Source organism: Sciurus vulgaris (genome assembly GCF_902686455.1).
Source record: "Sciurus vulgaris genome assembly, chromosome: 18".
Lineage (NCBI taxonomy): Eukaryota > Metazoa > Chordata > Mammalia > Rodentia > Sciuridae > Sciurus > Sciurus vulgaris.
Window position 1 is genome coordinate 32,380,295 of NC_136479.1, and position 12,032 is coordinate 32,392,326.

The 12,032-nt window shown below is 46.1% G+C and overlaps 1 protein-coding gene across 2 annotated transcripts; it reads left to right on the plus strand.

The window, feature by feature from the left end:
- Window positions 1-273: 273 nt before the first annotated feature.
- Window positions 274-7,087, plus strand: AZGP1 (alpha-2-glycoprotein 1, zinc-binding). 2 transcript variants are annotated; one of them, XM_079121088.1, is made up of 4 exons: window positions 274-427; window positions 3,050-3,310; window positions 4,913-5,188; window positions 6,534-7,087. In XM_079121088.1, the coding sequence occupies exons 1-4, from the start codon at window positions 352-354 to the stop codon at window positions 6,857-6,859; spliced, it is 939 nt and encodes a 312-aa protein (XP_078977214.1). In that variant the 5' UTR covers window positions 274-351; the 3' UTR covers window positions 6,860-7,087. The 2 variants fall into 2 exon arrangements, with proteins under 2 accessions (XP_078977214.1, XP_078977215.1); XM_079121089.1 differs by lacking the exon at window positions 274-427 and adding an exon at window positions 2,955-3,049 and having other exon boundaries at window positions 3,162-3,310.
- Window positions 7,088-12,032: the final 4,945 nt, after the last annotated feature.

Here is a 12,032-nt window from a genome sequence, read left to right on the forward strand (position 1 = left end):
TGGTCCCACAACACCCCAATGCCCCCCAAATGACCCCAGGGCAGTGATGTCATGACACACATCTCAGACATCTGCCACTAGCCACACACACCTCTACCCACTGACATTCTTTCATCCCAGGAATACAGGGTCCAGGTCCTGAGGTCAGCTATCTCAGCTCCGTTTGCAGAGCCTGTCTATAGGACCCCCGACCACACGTGCCCAACTGGTTCACGAATCCTTTTTTTCTCCCTCTTTGGGGAGGAACCCATCCTGGCTCCCTCATTGGCCTGTGAATTCACCTCCCCTGGGCAGGGCGCCAGAGCCCAAAGAAAGAGCCCTTTCCTGTCCAGAACCTTCCAGCCAGACACGATGGTTACGATGGTACCTGTTCTGCTGTCTCTGCCGCTCCTTCTGGGTCCTGCAGTACCCCAGGAGACCCAAGTTGGTGAGTAGGGAAAGGCAAGGGATAGGTGCTGGAGAAGAATGGTGGGAAGGCAAAGAACAAGACAGAAGGGCCCCACGTGGCTGGGATTCCTGGGCATATCATAGTGTCATGGGTGCACAAGGCCGTCAATGAACCCAGCTTGAGCTTCTGGAAGCATTCAGGGAGGCCCTGGACTCCTGCTCATCAAGACCTTAAAGAATCTCAGTTTAAAACCCAAGTGAAAAAACTAAGACTCAGAAAGGCAAAGGGATTTCCCTGAGATTAAACGGCAGGATGAAGCAGAAACCACACAGAGAGAGCTGCTTCTAACCTTCTTCCTTCTTTCCTTCCAATGAACAGACACCTGCCTGATAGAGAGAGAGAGAGAGAGAGAGAGAGAGAGAGAGAGAGAGAGAGAGAGAGAGAGAGAGAGACTGACTCCCCCCAGGGGCAAGCAGGAAGGCAGATTAGGAAAAGGAAACCCAGGTCCTCACCCCACCATGAGCCTGAAAGGCAAGGGACTGGGACAGAGGATAGTGGGGGCGCCCAGGGAAATCCAGAGATGATTCTACCACATAGAACAAGATTGTTCATGGCATCAAAGGTTCAGGATGAAAAGAGATGAACTAGGGGTTTCTTACCTGTGCAATTTTAAAATTCCTGGCAGTCACAAACTGTCAAATAGTTTTTTTATGTTCGTTTTATAACAATCACATTTAGAATGTTAAGCACATTCTATCCCCAAATCTGAATTAGTCAGGGTTCTCCAGAGAGACAGAATAGGATGGAGGAATGGATGGTTAATAGATAGATGATACATAGATAGATGATAGGTAGGTAGGTAGATAGATAGATAGATAGATAGATAGATAGATAGATAGATAGATTTTTAAAAAATAAAGAATTTTATTTTAAGGGTCTGACAGATGTAGGGTCTGACTTATCCTAAATCTTCAGAACAGTCCAGCAGGTGAGAGATGCAGGGAAGAGTTAATGTTGCAGTCTTGACTGTAAACACAGTCCAGAGACTACAGTCTTTCTTCTTTGGGGGCAGGAGGGAGTCAATCTTTTCTCTTGAGATCTTCAACCAGTTGGATGAGACCCACCCACATTATGGAGAATAATCTGCTTTACTCAGGGTCTACTGGTGTATTTAGTTAGCTCTTTCATCACTGCAATTAAATAGCAGAGGTGGGTTAACTTTATAAAGAAAAAGGGTTTATTTTGGCTTGATGGTTCTGGAGGTGCATGGCTCTAGGGGCCTAATCTGATGATGACCTTCTTGCTGGCAGAGTCCTGAGGCAACACAAAGCATCAGATGGCAAGAAACAGGGAGCAGAGATATATGTCTGGCTTTTCTGCCTCTTCTTAGCTTTCCACCCCGACCCCCATGGTTTCATGTCCTTCTCATATTGCAAAATATGTAATCATTCATTCCCAATAGTCCCAAAGTCTTAACTCATTCAGCATTAAATCAAAATTCAAAGCCTCAGCTGAGACTCAAGGCAAACTCCTTGCAGCTTTGAACCTGTAAAATCAAAACAAGTTAGCTACTTAAGATACACAATTAGGGGGCACACAGGGTGTACATTCCCATTCCAAATGGGAGGAATAGGAGAGTAGAAAGGAGCCCTTGGCCCAAAGGAAGGCCACACTCAGCAGGACAGACATTAAATCCTCAATTCCAAGTCTAGCATCTTGTGCACACTGCTATGAGAGGTGAGTCCCCAAGTCCTGGGCTGCCCTGCCCCTCACTTTGATATTCAACACCCTAAGGGTGTTTTCTGCACCTGCAAGTTGATGTTGGTGATGTTGGGTAGGCAGGGTGGTCGCTCTTCTTTTCTGGGGTCTCCTCTGAGGTTTCACTTTCACAACTGATTTAAATGTTAATCACATTTATTATAAACTAATTAGCAAGAATAATTTCAGCACTACAGCTAGGAATCTGCCATATGACCCCAACATTATTAAAACCCATGTGAACTCTACCATGAATCAATTATGGAATTCATCACAGTAATGTCCCCCTCTTCTACTTGCTGCTTGGCACCAAAATGCAAGGTAGGTCCCTCAGAATTCTGAGAGTCGTCCTAGTCTTACCCTGTACTGACCCATCTTGGGTCATTTCTTGGATTTTCTAGTAAATTCTCCTTCCCACGTTTTCTAACCAAATGTATTTGTCAGGTTACTGTCAAGTTCAGGACATATCAGGCAACTTTCTTCTCCTCCGTGAGGTGACTCAGGGATCCAGGCTGTGTGGTCTCCAGAGTCATTGCCTAAAAGGAAGAGAGAAGGGCCAAGCCAGCTCCTAGGACCAGAAGAATGAGGTTACCTCCACTGACCTTCTCTTTTGCCAGAAGTCAGTCACATGGTCCCAATATATCCACAAGAGGGTTGAGAAATATTATCTTCCATGCCAAGCAGAGGAACAACGGAGTGAAAGACATAGAATGGTCTCTGAAAAGTCAGCCCCAGAATAACAGCCGAGTCCATTCCCTTGTGCAAACTCCCAGTACCACCAGGCTGACGACAGGGTTGAGAGGGCTGGGGAAGACGCCACCTCATGGGCAGGTCTTCCCTCCCCGTGCCCGGTGGGCCTCCCGTGCGTGGACCCCACCTTCCAAACCTTCTCATCTTTTCCAGGTCCTTATTCTCTGGCCTTTCTCTACACCGGGGTGTCCAGGCCTAGTAAAGGACTCCCCAGGTTTCAGGCCACTGCCTTCCTCAATGACAAAGCCTTCTTCCACTACGATAGTGAGGGCAGGAAAGCAGAGCCCCTAGGACCGTGGAGCCAAGTGGAAGGAATGGAGGACTGGGAGAAGGAGAGCCAACTTCAGAAGGCCAGGGAGGAAATCTTCCTGGTGACCCTGAAAGACATCATGGACTACCACAAGGACAGCAAAGGTCAGTGGGTTGCAGGCCACTGGGAGGGGCTTAGCTCAAGAGGCAGCCCCCGGCCTGTGGGTGGAAAGGGGCCAACAGGACGGAGATAGTCCCTCCCCCAAAGGAGGATCAAGAGGCACAAATAGAAATACACTGACACATCTGGACCTAATCCCCCAACACTCCACGGCACATCTGCTTCCTCCTTCCACATGATCCCCGCAATCTTACTCCAGGCCTCAGCTCACACAGGAAGTGAGGCTCACCCTTGTTCAGGGATGTCGAGTGGATGGTGAGTAACCCTGGAGTCAGTCAGAGCTGAGTTCTCGTGGTGAATTCCTCCAGTCAGTAGCTGCTTGACGGTGAGCAAGTTTCTCAGTTATCTGGAGGATTGCGACCTGCCTCCATAAGGTTCTGTAAAACTACTTACATCCATTTCGGGAAGGGTGCAGCATGTGTCTTGCTCTCCCCTGCAGCCCTGGGGCCTAGGATGAGGTGCAGCCAATACCACTTGCTCGACTAAAGTATATCTAATGAATAGAGAGAAAATACCTAGCACAAATCACGGTCCATACTGGCAGCTCAGTAAGTGTTGGGTTCAAAACCACAGACTGTTAGAGTTACCTGGAGTCATGAAGATCCTCCTGCCCACGAGGAGCAGGAGTAGGTGGCAGGGCCCAGGCAAAACCACACTGTCTACCCACCAAGGCCACCAACCTCAGGCCTGATGAACTGCTGATGCCAAATAAGAATATAAGGTAGGATATCAAGGGCGAGCTTCTGAGTTAAAAGAATCTCCAAGAAGCCACCTGGAATCTCAAGGTTTTCAAAAGGAGGCAAGAATTTCAATATAAATCTGAAGGATGTGGCATAGGAAGTCTTGGTAAGGAAAATGTCACACGTAGGATCAGGAAGGACACTGGAAGACTGTAACAGAAATGTTGAAGATAAAAGAGGATGAAAAGAGAAAAACATGAGCACAGTATTAGAAAGTGGTGGTGGTTAACTTTATTGAGCACTTATGTTCCAGGCACAGAGATTAACACATCTCACATTCAAAATAACCTCCTAAAATAGCACTGTGGTCACTGCCCATTTCAGAGATATGAAAAGCATAGAGAGATAAGGCTCAAGTTCATGAACAGACCAGTGGGGTAGGAAGAGATCTGGGATTTGAGCTCTCAGGGCCTGGGCCAGCAGCACTACTCAAGATTGAACCAGCCCTCAGGAGGCCTATTTCTGAGAGTTGTGCATGGGCAAGGGGGTTGAGGCTTCAAAGACTCAGAAGAAAGAGGCCAACGAGTGGAAAAGCGGGGGAAAGAGATCAAATTATGTTTTTTCAAGTGGAGAGATGAACTCCACCTAGAACTGAGAGAAAAGTAGAGATTCAAACTTTTCTTCCTTTGCAACCTTTGGTTGCAAAGACTTCCCATGCCACATCCTTCAGATTTATATTGTAACTCTTGCCTCCTTTTGAAAACCTTGAGATTCCAGGTGGCTTCTTGGAGATTCTTTTAACTCAGATTCTTTTAACTTTGGTTGCAAAGTGTGCGGGATGGGAGTTATTCAGCTGGATTTGGCACCAGGCTGACTGGCTCCCTGTGGGGTCGGGGGAGGCTTCAGGGTCTCACACCTTCCAGGGAATGTTCGGCTGCGAGATCCAGAATAACAGAAGCACTGGAGCGTTCTGGAGGTACGCCTATGATGGACAGGACTTCATTGAATTCAACAAAGAAATCCCAGCCTGGGTCCCCTTGGACCCAGCAGCCCTGAACACCAAGAAGAAGTGGGAAGCAGAAAAAGTCTATGTGCAGCGGGCCAAGGCATACCTGGAGGAGGAGTGCCCAGAGATGCTGCAGAGGTACCTGAACTACAGCAGGACTCACCTGGATCAACGAGGTACTTAGTGCTTCCTGTGACCTACTCCCAGTACTGAGCTGAGAAAGATCAAGATGATCTCAGGCTGGAAGCTCAGGGGATCATCTCAGGCTGCTTCCACCCACCCCTGGGGATTCTTGGGTCCCCCACTTTTCCCTTTCTAGAATTCATTCCTTCCCTAGGAGAATCTGAGGTGAGATCCAAAACCAAATTTATCAAAATTTCAAGTTGGATGGGCCAGGAAAACCACTGTCTCAATGGTAACCTTTCCTAAATAACTCCCCATCCACAGATGGACAAATTGAGGGTCAAAGAGGCTAGGTTAATACGGCCCATAAGAGAGGGAATTGGGTTTCAAATGCCATATTTCAGGGTTCAAATCCCAGAGACATGTCTTTCCACTCTGATGCCTCTCGTCTTGTTTGTGGAGAGGTGTCCAGCCTGGAAGGACAGGCAAGTGTGAGCAGAACTGAGTGCCACAGCTGGGGCTTTGCTTGGAGATGGAGTGAGAGAGAAGACTGCAGAGAAGATGGCAGCAGGGAAGAGTTTCTGCAGAGATGCAGAAAGATTCAAGGAGCTGAGCCAAGACTAGGGGAGCAGGGAGCTACAAACCCCACTGAGATCTGGGGGCACCAGGGAAGCATAGAGGAGGTTCACAACCTGTTGCCATCAGAAGTCAATACACAGTGGGTTGGGGAGGAAGGCAAGAGACTAGCCAGATATTCCATGACCCAACAAAGAAGCCTCAGTCTTCCCTAATCTTTTTTTTCATTTCATTTTTTTAATATATAATTTTTTTTCAATTTTTCCAGACTGCATTTTGATTCATTGTACACAAGTGGGGTACAACTTTTCATTTCTATGGTTGTGCACAATGTAGATTCATACCATTTGTGTAATCATACATGTACATAGGGTAATGATGTCTGCCTCATTCCACCATCTTTCATACCCCTGTCCCTCCCCTCTCTCATTTCCCTCTATGTAATCTAAAATTCCTCTGTCTTCTCTTACCATCACCCCCCAGCCCAATTATGTATCATCATCCACTTATCAGGGAAAACATTTGGTCTTTGGTTTTTGGGGTTTGGCTTATTTCACTTAGCATGATATTCCTCAATTCCATCCATTTATCTGCAAACGCCATAGTATTATTCTTTCTTCTTTATGACTGAATAATATTCCATTGTGTTTCTTTATCCATTCATCTGTTGAATTCCCTGATCTTCTTAGATTTCTTGGGGGAGATAGGTACAGAGCTTAGAGATCTGTTGATAACAACATCCAGGAATTTGGGGATGGAGGGGACATGACAGAGGAAAAGTCCACCTCAAATCCTCAGTGTCCATCTCCTGTCCCTCCACAGATCCTCCCTCTGTGTCAGTCACCAGCCATGTGGCCCCAGGAAGAAACACAACACTCAAATGTCTAGCCTATGACTTCTACCCACAAAGAATTGGTCTGCACTGGACTCGAGCCGGCGAGGTACAAGAATCTGAGGCAGGGGGAGAGATTCTTCCCAATGGGAGTGGTACTTACCAGTCCTGGGTGGTGGTGGGAGTCCCCCCTCAGGACAGAGCCCCCTACTCCTGCCTTGTGGAGCACAGTGGACTGGCCCAGCCCCTCACAGTGTCATGGAATGGAAGGCAGAAAGCCAGGGCTGAAGGTAACTTAGGGACTCAACCTCTGTAGTCACATAAGAGAGTTGAACTTCAGAAATCATCCTCAACGTCACCAAGGTCCTGGGAAAGCAGTGCAAATCCAGGTGGTGGATTTGGAGACAGAAGACTTGAATGCCTGGCACTCTCTGATTGCCAAGTCATCTCACTTCCTAAACTATCCATGGTCCAGTCTGTAAAACCTCACTCACAATACTCCCCTTACCTGGCCCAGCAGAGAAAGATAATTTTAAAGTGCGAACTGCTGTAAAAATGTGAGTCAATTGAATCATTCATTCTGTCCCCCAAGCATTTGATTCATCTGAAATTCTTGGTCCCCAACTGAAGCAACGTTTCAACCTTAGGCATCTGGACCTTGGGATATCCCAAGTATGGTTTATACCACCCAGTTCTGTAGGCATTGTTTTGGCATCCATTGCTGATGTCCACAGACAAAGCCACGGTCTCACTGGCTTGCAAGCCCTAGAAATCTGTAACACCAAGCATCTTCTGTACCTGTTTCCCCAGCACTCCCTTGCTCTCTGTGAGACATGGTCCTTCACTTCAGCTACTCAATCGTTCCCACGTATGTTGCCCCTAAACCACAAACAGCCAGAGCTTATTTGAGAGGCCTCTTCTCTCCAGGCACACTCCCAAGGAAGCAGGAATCAGCCCTCATGTTCTTGGACTCCCTCCAATCCACTTGAGTGTGTGTTTTTTCAACTAAGTCACTTCTGCCATCCACAGGTTTAATGCCCAAAGGCAGAGAAGAACCCTCACACCTGACCTTTCTAGTAAGCCTTACCTACCATGGCTGTGTTCTTCCTTCCTGGATGGCAATAACTTTCTTTATATCCTGACCTCAGTCTCCAACTCTGAATTACTCCAAATTCAGTCCTCTTGGTTGTAAAGTAATCAGAATTCAAAATTCAAAATACTGAGCTAACAGGCTTCTCTTTCTTGAAATCCTAAATTTGAAGGCTGCATCTCTTTTTAAAAATATTTTTGGGTTCAATTTGAATATCAAAAACTGAGAAATTACTTCTTTAATCTACAAGAAACCAGAGAGAGAGAGAGAGAGAGAGAGAGACTATTTGAACAGTAGAGAGTTACAGGGAAGAAAATCAAAATAGTCAAGAGAGAAAAATACAGCCATTGATACTTCAAAATATGATAACACCTTGAACAAATAAAAAGTAATAGGATAAACATTGTGGATCAAAGAGGAAACCAAAGTCAACATAAGCAGGATGGGCTGAGGAAGACTGGAATGTGGAATCTGACCCAACCTGTGGCAGGAGAGATGGAGGAGTGAACAAGGAGGAGGAAGCCTCAGAAAGCAAAGTCCCATTCAGGCATCCGGGAGGAGGAGGGGGACACAGAGCCACTTCCTGGCTTCCTGGAGGGAGTCAGATTTCAGAAGTATCAAAAGAGTGCTCCTAGTCAGTTGGGTGTGAGACAACTGAGAGAGAAGGGTCAGAGGGACTGACCAGAGAGGTGACCTGGGAGGGGTACATGGGCATCAACAGGCACACCAAGAGGATAGAGGAGTCCTGGAAACAAAACATGGGTCACTCTGTGCCCACTCAACAAACATCTCATGTTTCTACCTTCCTTTTTAAAGAGTCATGTGGCCCATTTTCATTTCTAAAGGAAGATGATTTAAAATTAATTTCTTTTACAAATTTAGCAATTGCCCTTGACATAACCCATGTCATCCTGAATGTACAACTAGCCATAAAATAAGAGCTCAGAATCACTGGTCTTTGGTCAGAGTGGATACAAGGACAAGAAACCTCCACTTGGTACACATGAGGCCACCCCCAGTGTAAAACCTCTTGCAGAGCCCACAGTGCTAATAGAATTTTCTCATAAGTGATTTGGTTTTTATTAATAAGATTACACACACACAGAGGGAGTAAAAGTTTCTCACGAGAATATGTTCTAGGAAAAGCACTCATTCAGGGCAAATCTAATATTTGTCTACAAGCACCTTATATCAGAGCAAATTTTTGAACCCAAATACAGAATAGAGAGGAGACTCTGGGGGTTGGGGATATAGCTCAGTTGGTAGAGTACCTGCCTTGCATGCACAAGGCCCTGGGTTCAATCCCCAGCACCACAAAAAAAAAAAAAAAAAAAAAAAAAAAAAAAGAGAGGAGACTCTAGCACTTCATTGAGAAAACTGGACCCGTCAAACTAAAAACCCCCATTCCCACCATTGAAACCATGATCCCAATGGCCTAGGTACACATCTTCTCTTCCCTGCACTTATTTTACCAGGGGAAATGTCTTTCCTCCTACAGAAGAACCATCCTTCCACATGTGCTCTGGACCTCATCCTCTCTCTCCTACTCAAGGACCTCACTCACCTAGTTCTCCTGGCTCTCTCCGACATGGCTAAGATCTAACCATGTTGTAGTCTCTCCCCTCTTAAATAACACAAAACCTCCCATAGCAGCGCCTTCCCTCCAGTTGTCACTCCATTTCTTTCTTTGCTTCACAAAAAAATTCATCAAAAGAGCCGATCACACCCACTATCCCCATGTCACCACCTCCCATTCGCTCTGTAACCACAAACTGCTCTTTCAGCACATCTATAGTCCCAGGTACTCAGGAGTCTGAGGCAGGAGGATCCCTTGAGCCCAGGAATTCAGGGTCAGCCTGGACAACACAGAGAGACTCCATGTCTTTTCTTTCCCCCATATTTTTATTGGTGCATTACAGTTGTACATAATGGTGGAATCTGTTGTTACATATTCATACATGTACACCATATAACAATGTAATTTGGCCAATATCATTCCCTTTTCCCTCCCAGAGAGACTCCATGTCTTAAAAACATATATAGAAATTGTTCTTCCCAAGGTCACCAAGGAACTTCATACTCTCAATGCCAAAGTCATTTACCCATCTCTACTCTAATCTTGTTCAAGCTCTTAGCAGCATCTCATGGTTGGACCCCTCCTTTCTTCCTTCTTCCATGGATTTAATAAATATAATAAATTTAATAAATAAATATTCAGTGGGTACTTACCATGCACCTCATTTCTGTTCTAGTAATATGACAGAGAATGAGACTTAACATGTCCCTGATTTCATGGGTTTATATTCTAGAGGAGAGGTCCTGGCCATCAGTATACAAGCCAATGAAGCAAATGCTATGGAAACATAAAACAAGGTGACAAGACAAAGGGTGATCGGGACTGGAAGTCGGACATGGACTTTCTAAGGAAATGATATTTGAATTCACATCTAAGGGATAAACAGGAAGAAGTCATGGGAAGATCTGGGGAGAGCCTCCTGGGCAGAGGGCACAGCAAAGTCAAGGTCCCAGGATAGGAACAATCCTGGTGTGTTGGAGAAACAGAATAGAGACCAGTAGGGCAGGAGCATGATGAACAAGAGGAGAGAGATTGGAGATGGTGCTGAAAAGACCAGCAGAAGACAGATCATGCAGGGCCTTGTAGGTCTCAGTAAGGAATTCAGATTGTGAATTTGAAATGTGGAGAGTTGGTTTTGGTAACAGTTTGGCCTTTCCTGCGTAATGCATGGACCTTCCTCCTGCTTCTGTATTCACCCTCTCCTAGGATTTTCACTCTATTCTCATGAATTTAAAAACCATCAATCTGCTGAATACTCCCAAAGTGAGATCTTCAGTCCACACTTCTCTTGGGAACCAGAACTAACTCCTTAGGTTTCTTTTTCCTTACCCACCATGCCCACCCCATCAGGATTCCCATCCAACTTACTTCCACCATCATCCCTGTCCTCAACTTCCACAACCACCACCTAGTCAACGGGGACCCAAGGTCCAAGTGGCTTCAGAGAGACTGGAACATTCTAAAGCCTCAGTCTGTATAAGAAAAAGCAACTCCCTGTGTCTTACCTGAGAAAGAATTGCAAACACTATCAAAGTAATTGTTATACTATATTGTTTGGGGGATAATGATAAGGGGGAAAGATCTGCATGTGTTCAGTAAAGACACTTTTTTCCCCCAAGTATCTCCAATCCACAGTAGGCTGAATTCACAGATGCATAATCCCAGATACAAAGGGCAGACTATGCTCAGTGCCCTAAATCACAGCCTGGACTCCCAGAGTAGCCAGTCCCAGGACCAGCCTGCAGTCCAGCCTGTGATATTCCTTTCTCCACACCCTTCTTTGCTCTCTCACAGATCTACCTCTTGCCCTGTATCCAAGGTCACACACTAAATGTTGTTAGACCCCACTTCCCACATCCTCTACTTAGCTGACCTGACCCTCGTGCAGATCTTGTGACCTGATCAACCTTAACAGCCAGGCCTTGAGAGCCCTGCAGACACACTTGTGGCAACTCCTAAGGCACTCCCTTGTGACCCAAAAGCAAAATATGCAGGCTGACTGCTCTCACCTGGGCTGGGAACTTTTCCAGATAATGTGTCTGGAAACCCAGTGACTCCTGTGGAATCCAGGGGTGAAGTCACAATGGCTTCTCCCTTTCCTTGCACCATTTCTCAGACCTCGGCTCCCTTGTAGCTGGTGTTTTCACTGAAACATTCAGTGGTCGTTCAGGTCCAGAGAAGACTGGATTACTAGCCCCCCGAGCAGGAGAGCTCCACAGATGGTGCATCCTCCCATTCTAAGCCCTGGGCCCCAGAGGCAGGCAGGTCCTCCTGCCCCTGGCTGCCCAGAATGCAGATTCAACAGACATCTCCACCCCCAAGCATGCTTTCCCTTCTTGTTACCATTTTACTTTACTCAAAAATATACTTTTTTCCCTTCTCCTTGGGTATAGAGATTAGATTCAACCTAATTTTGATGTATATAGCACTTGATCAACCTTGGGCCACTCAAAACCCTTTATACAATTATCCTTCCATTTCATTCATATCCTCATGTTGTGCCTCTTGGCTGTTTATAGGAGATCAGCCTCTGCCCTATGTACCACCTTCTAGTAGATGTTCTTCCTGCTGGGTGAGCAGGTCTGGGTAAGCCGCCTCAGAGACGTGACAATGAAGGTGCCCATCACTTACTCCCCTTCTTGGTCTCCACCATGAGTGAGAAAACCGCCGAACTATGACTCTTAGGCTTTGGAGGGTCTTCGGATGCTTTGGGTAACTTGTCCATATCCTTTTGAATAAGATAGTATAGTTAAAGGGTCCCAATTAAGGCTTTTTAAAAAATGTAATGGATCCCCAATTAAGGTGTTTTCCAAATGTAAAGAC

What these genes read in the sequence shown, in the direction of transcription:
- AZGP1 (XM_079121088.1), top strand. Translation starts at nt 352, where the DNA reads ATGGTTACGATGGTACCTGTTCTGCTGTCTCTGCCGCTCCTTCTGGGT. An exon ending in ACCCCAGGAGACCCAAGTTG is followed by an intron (nt 428 to 3,049) that starts GTGAGTAGGGAA and finishes CATCTTTTCCAG; the next exon opens with GTCCTTATTCTCTGGCCTTT. An exon ending in CTACCACAAGGACAGCAAAG is followed by an intron (nt 3,311 to 4,912) that starts GTCAGTGGGTTG and finishes GGGAGGCTTCAG; the next exon opens with GGTCTCACACCTTCCAGGGA.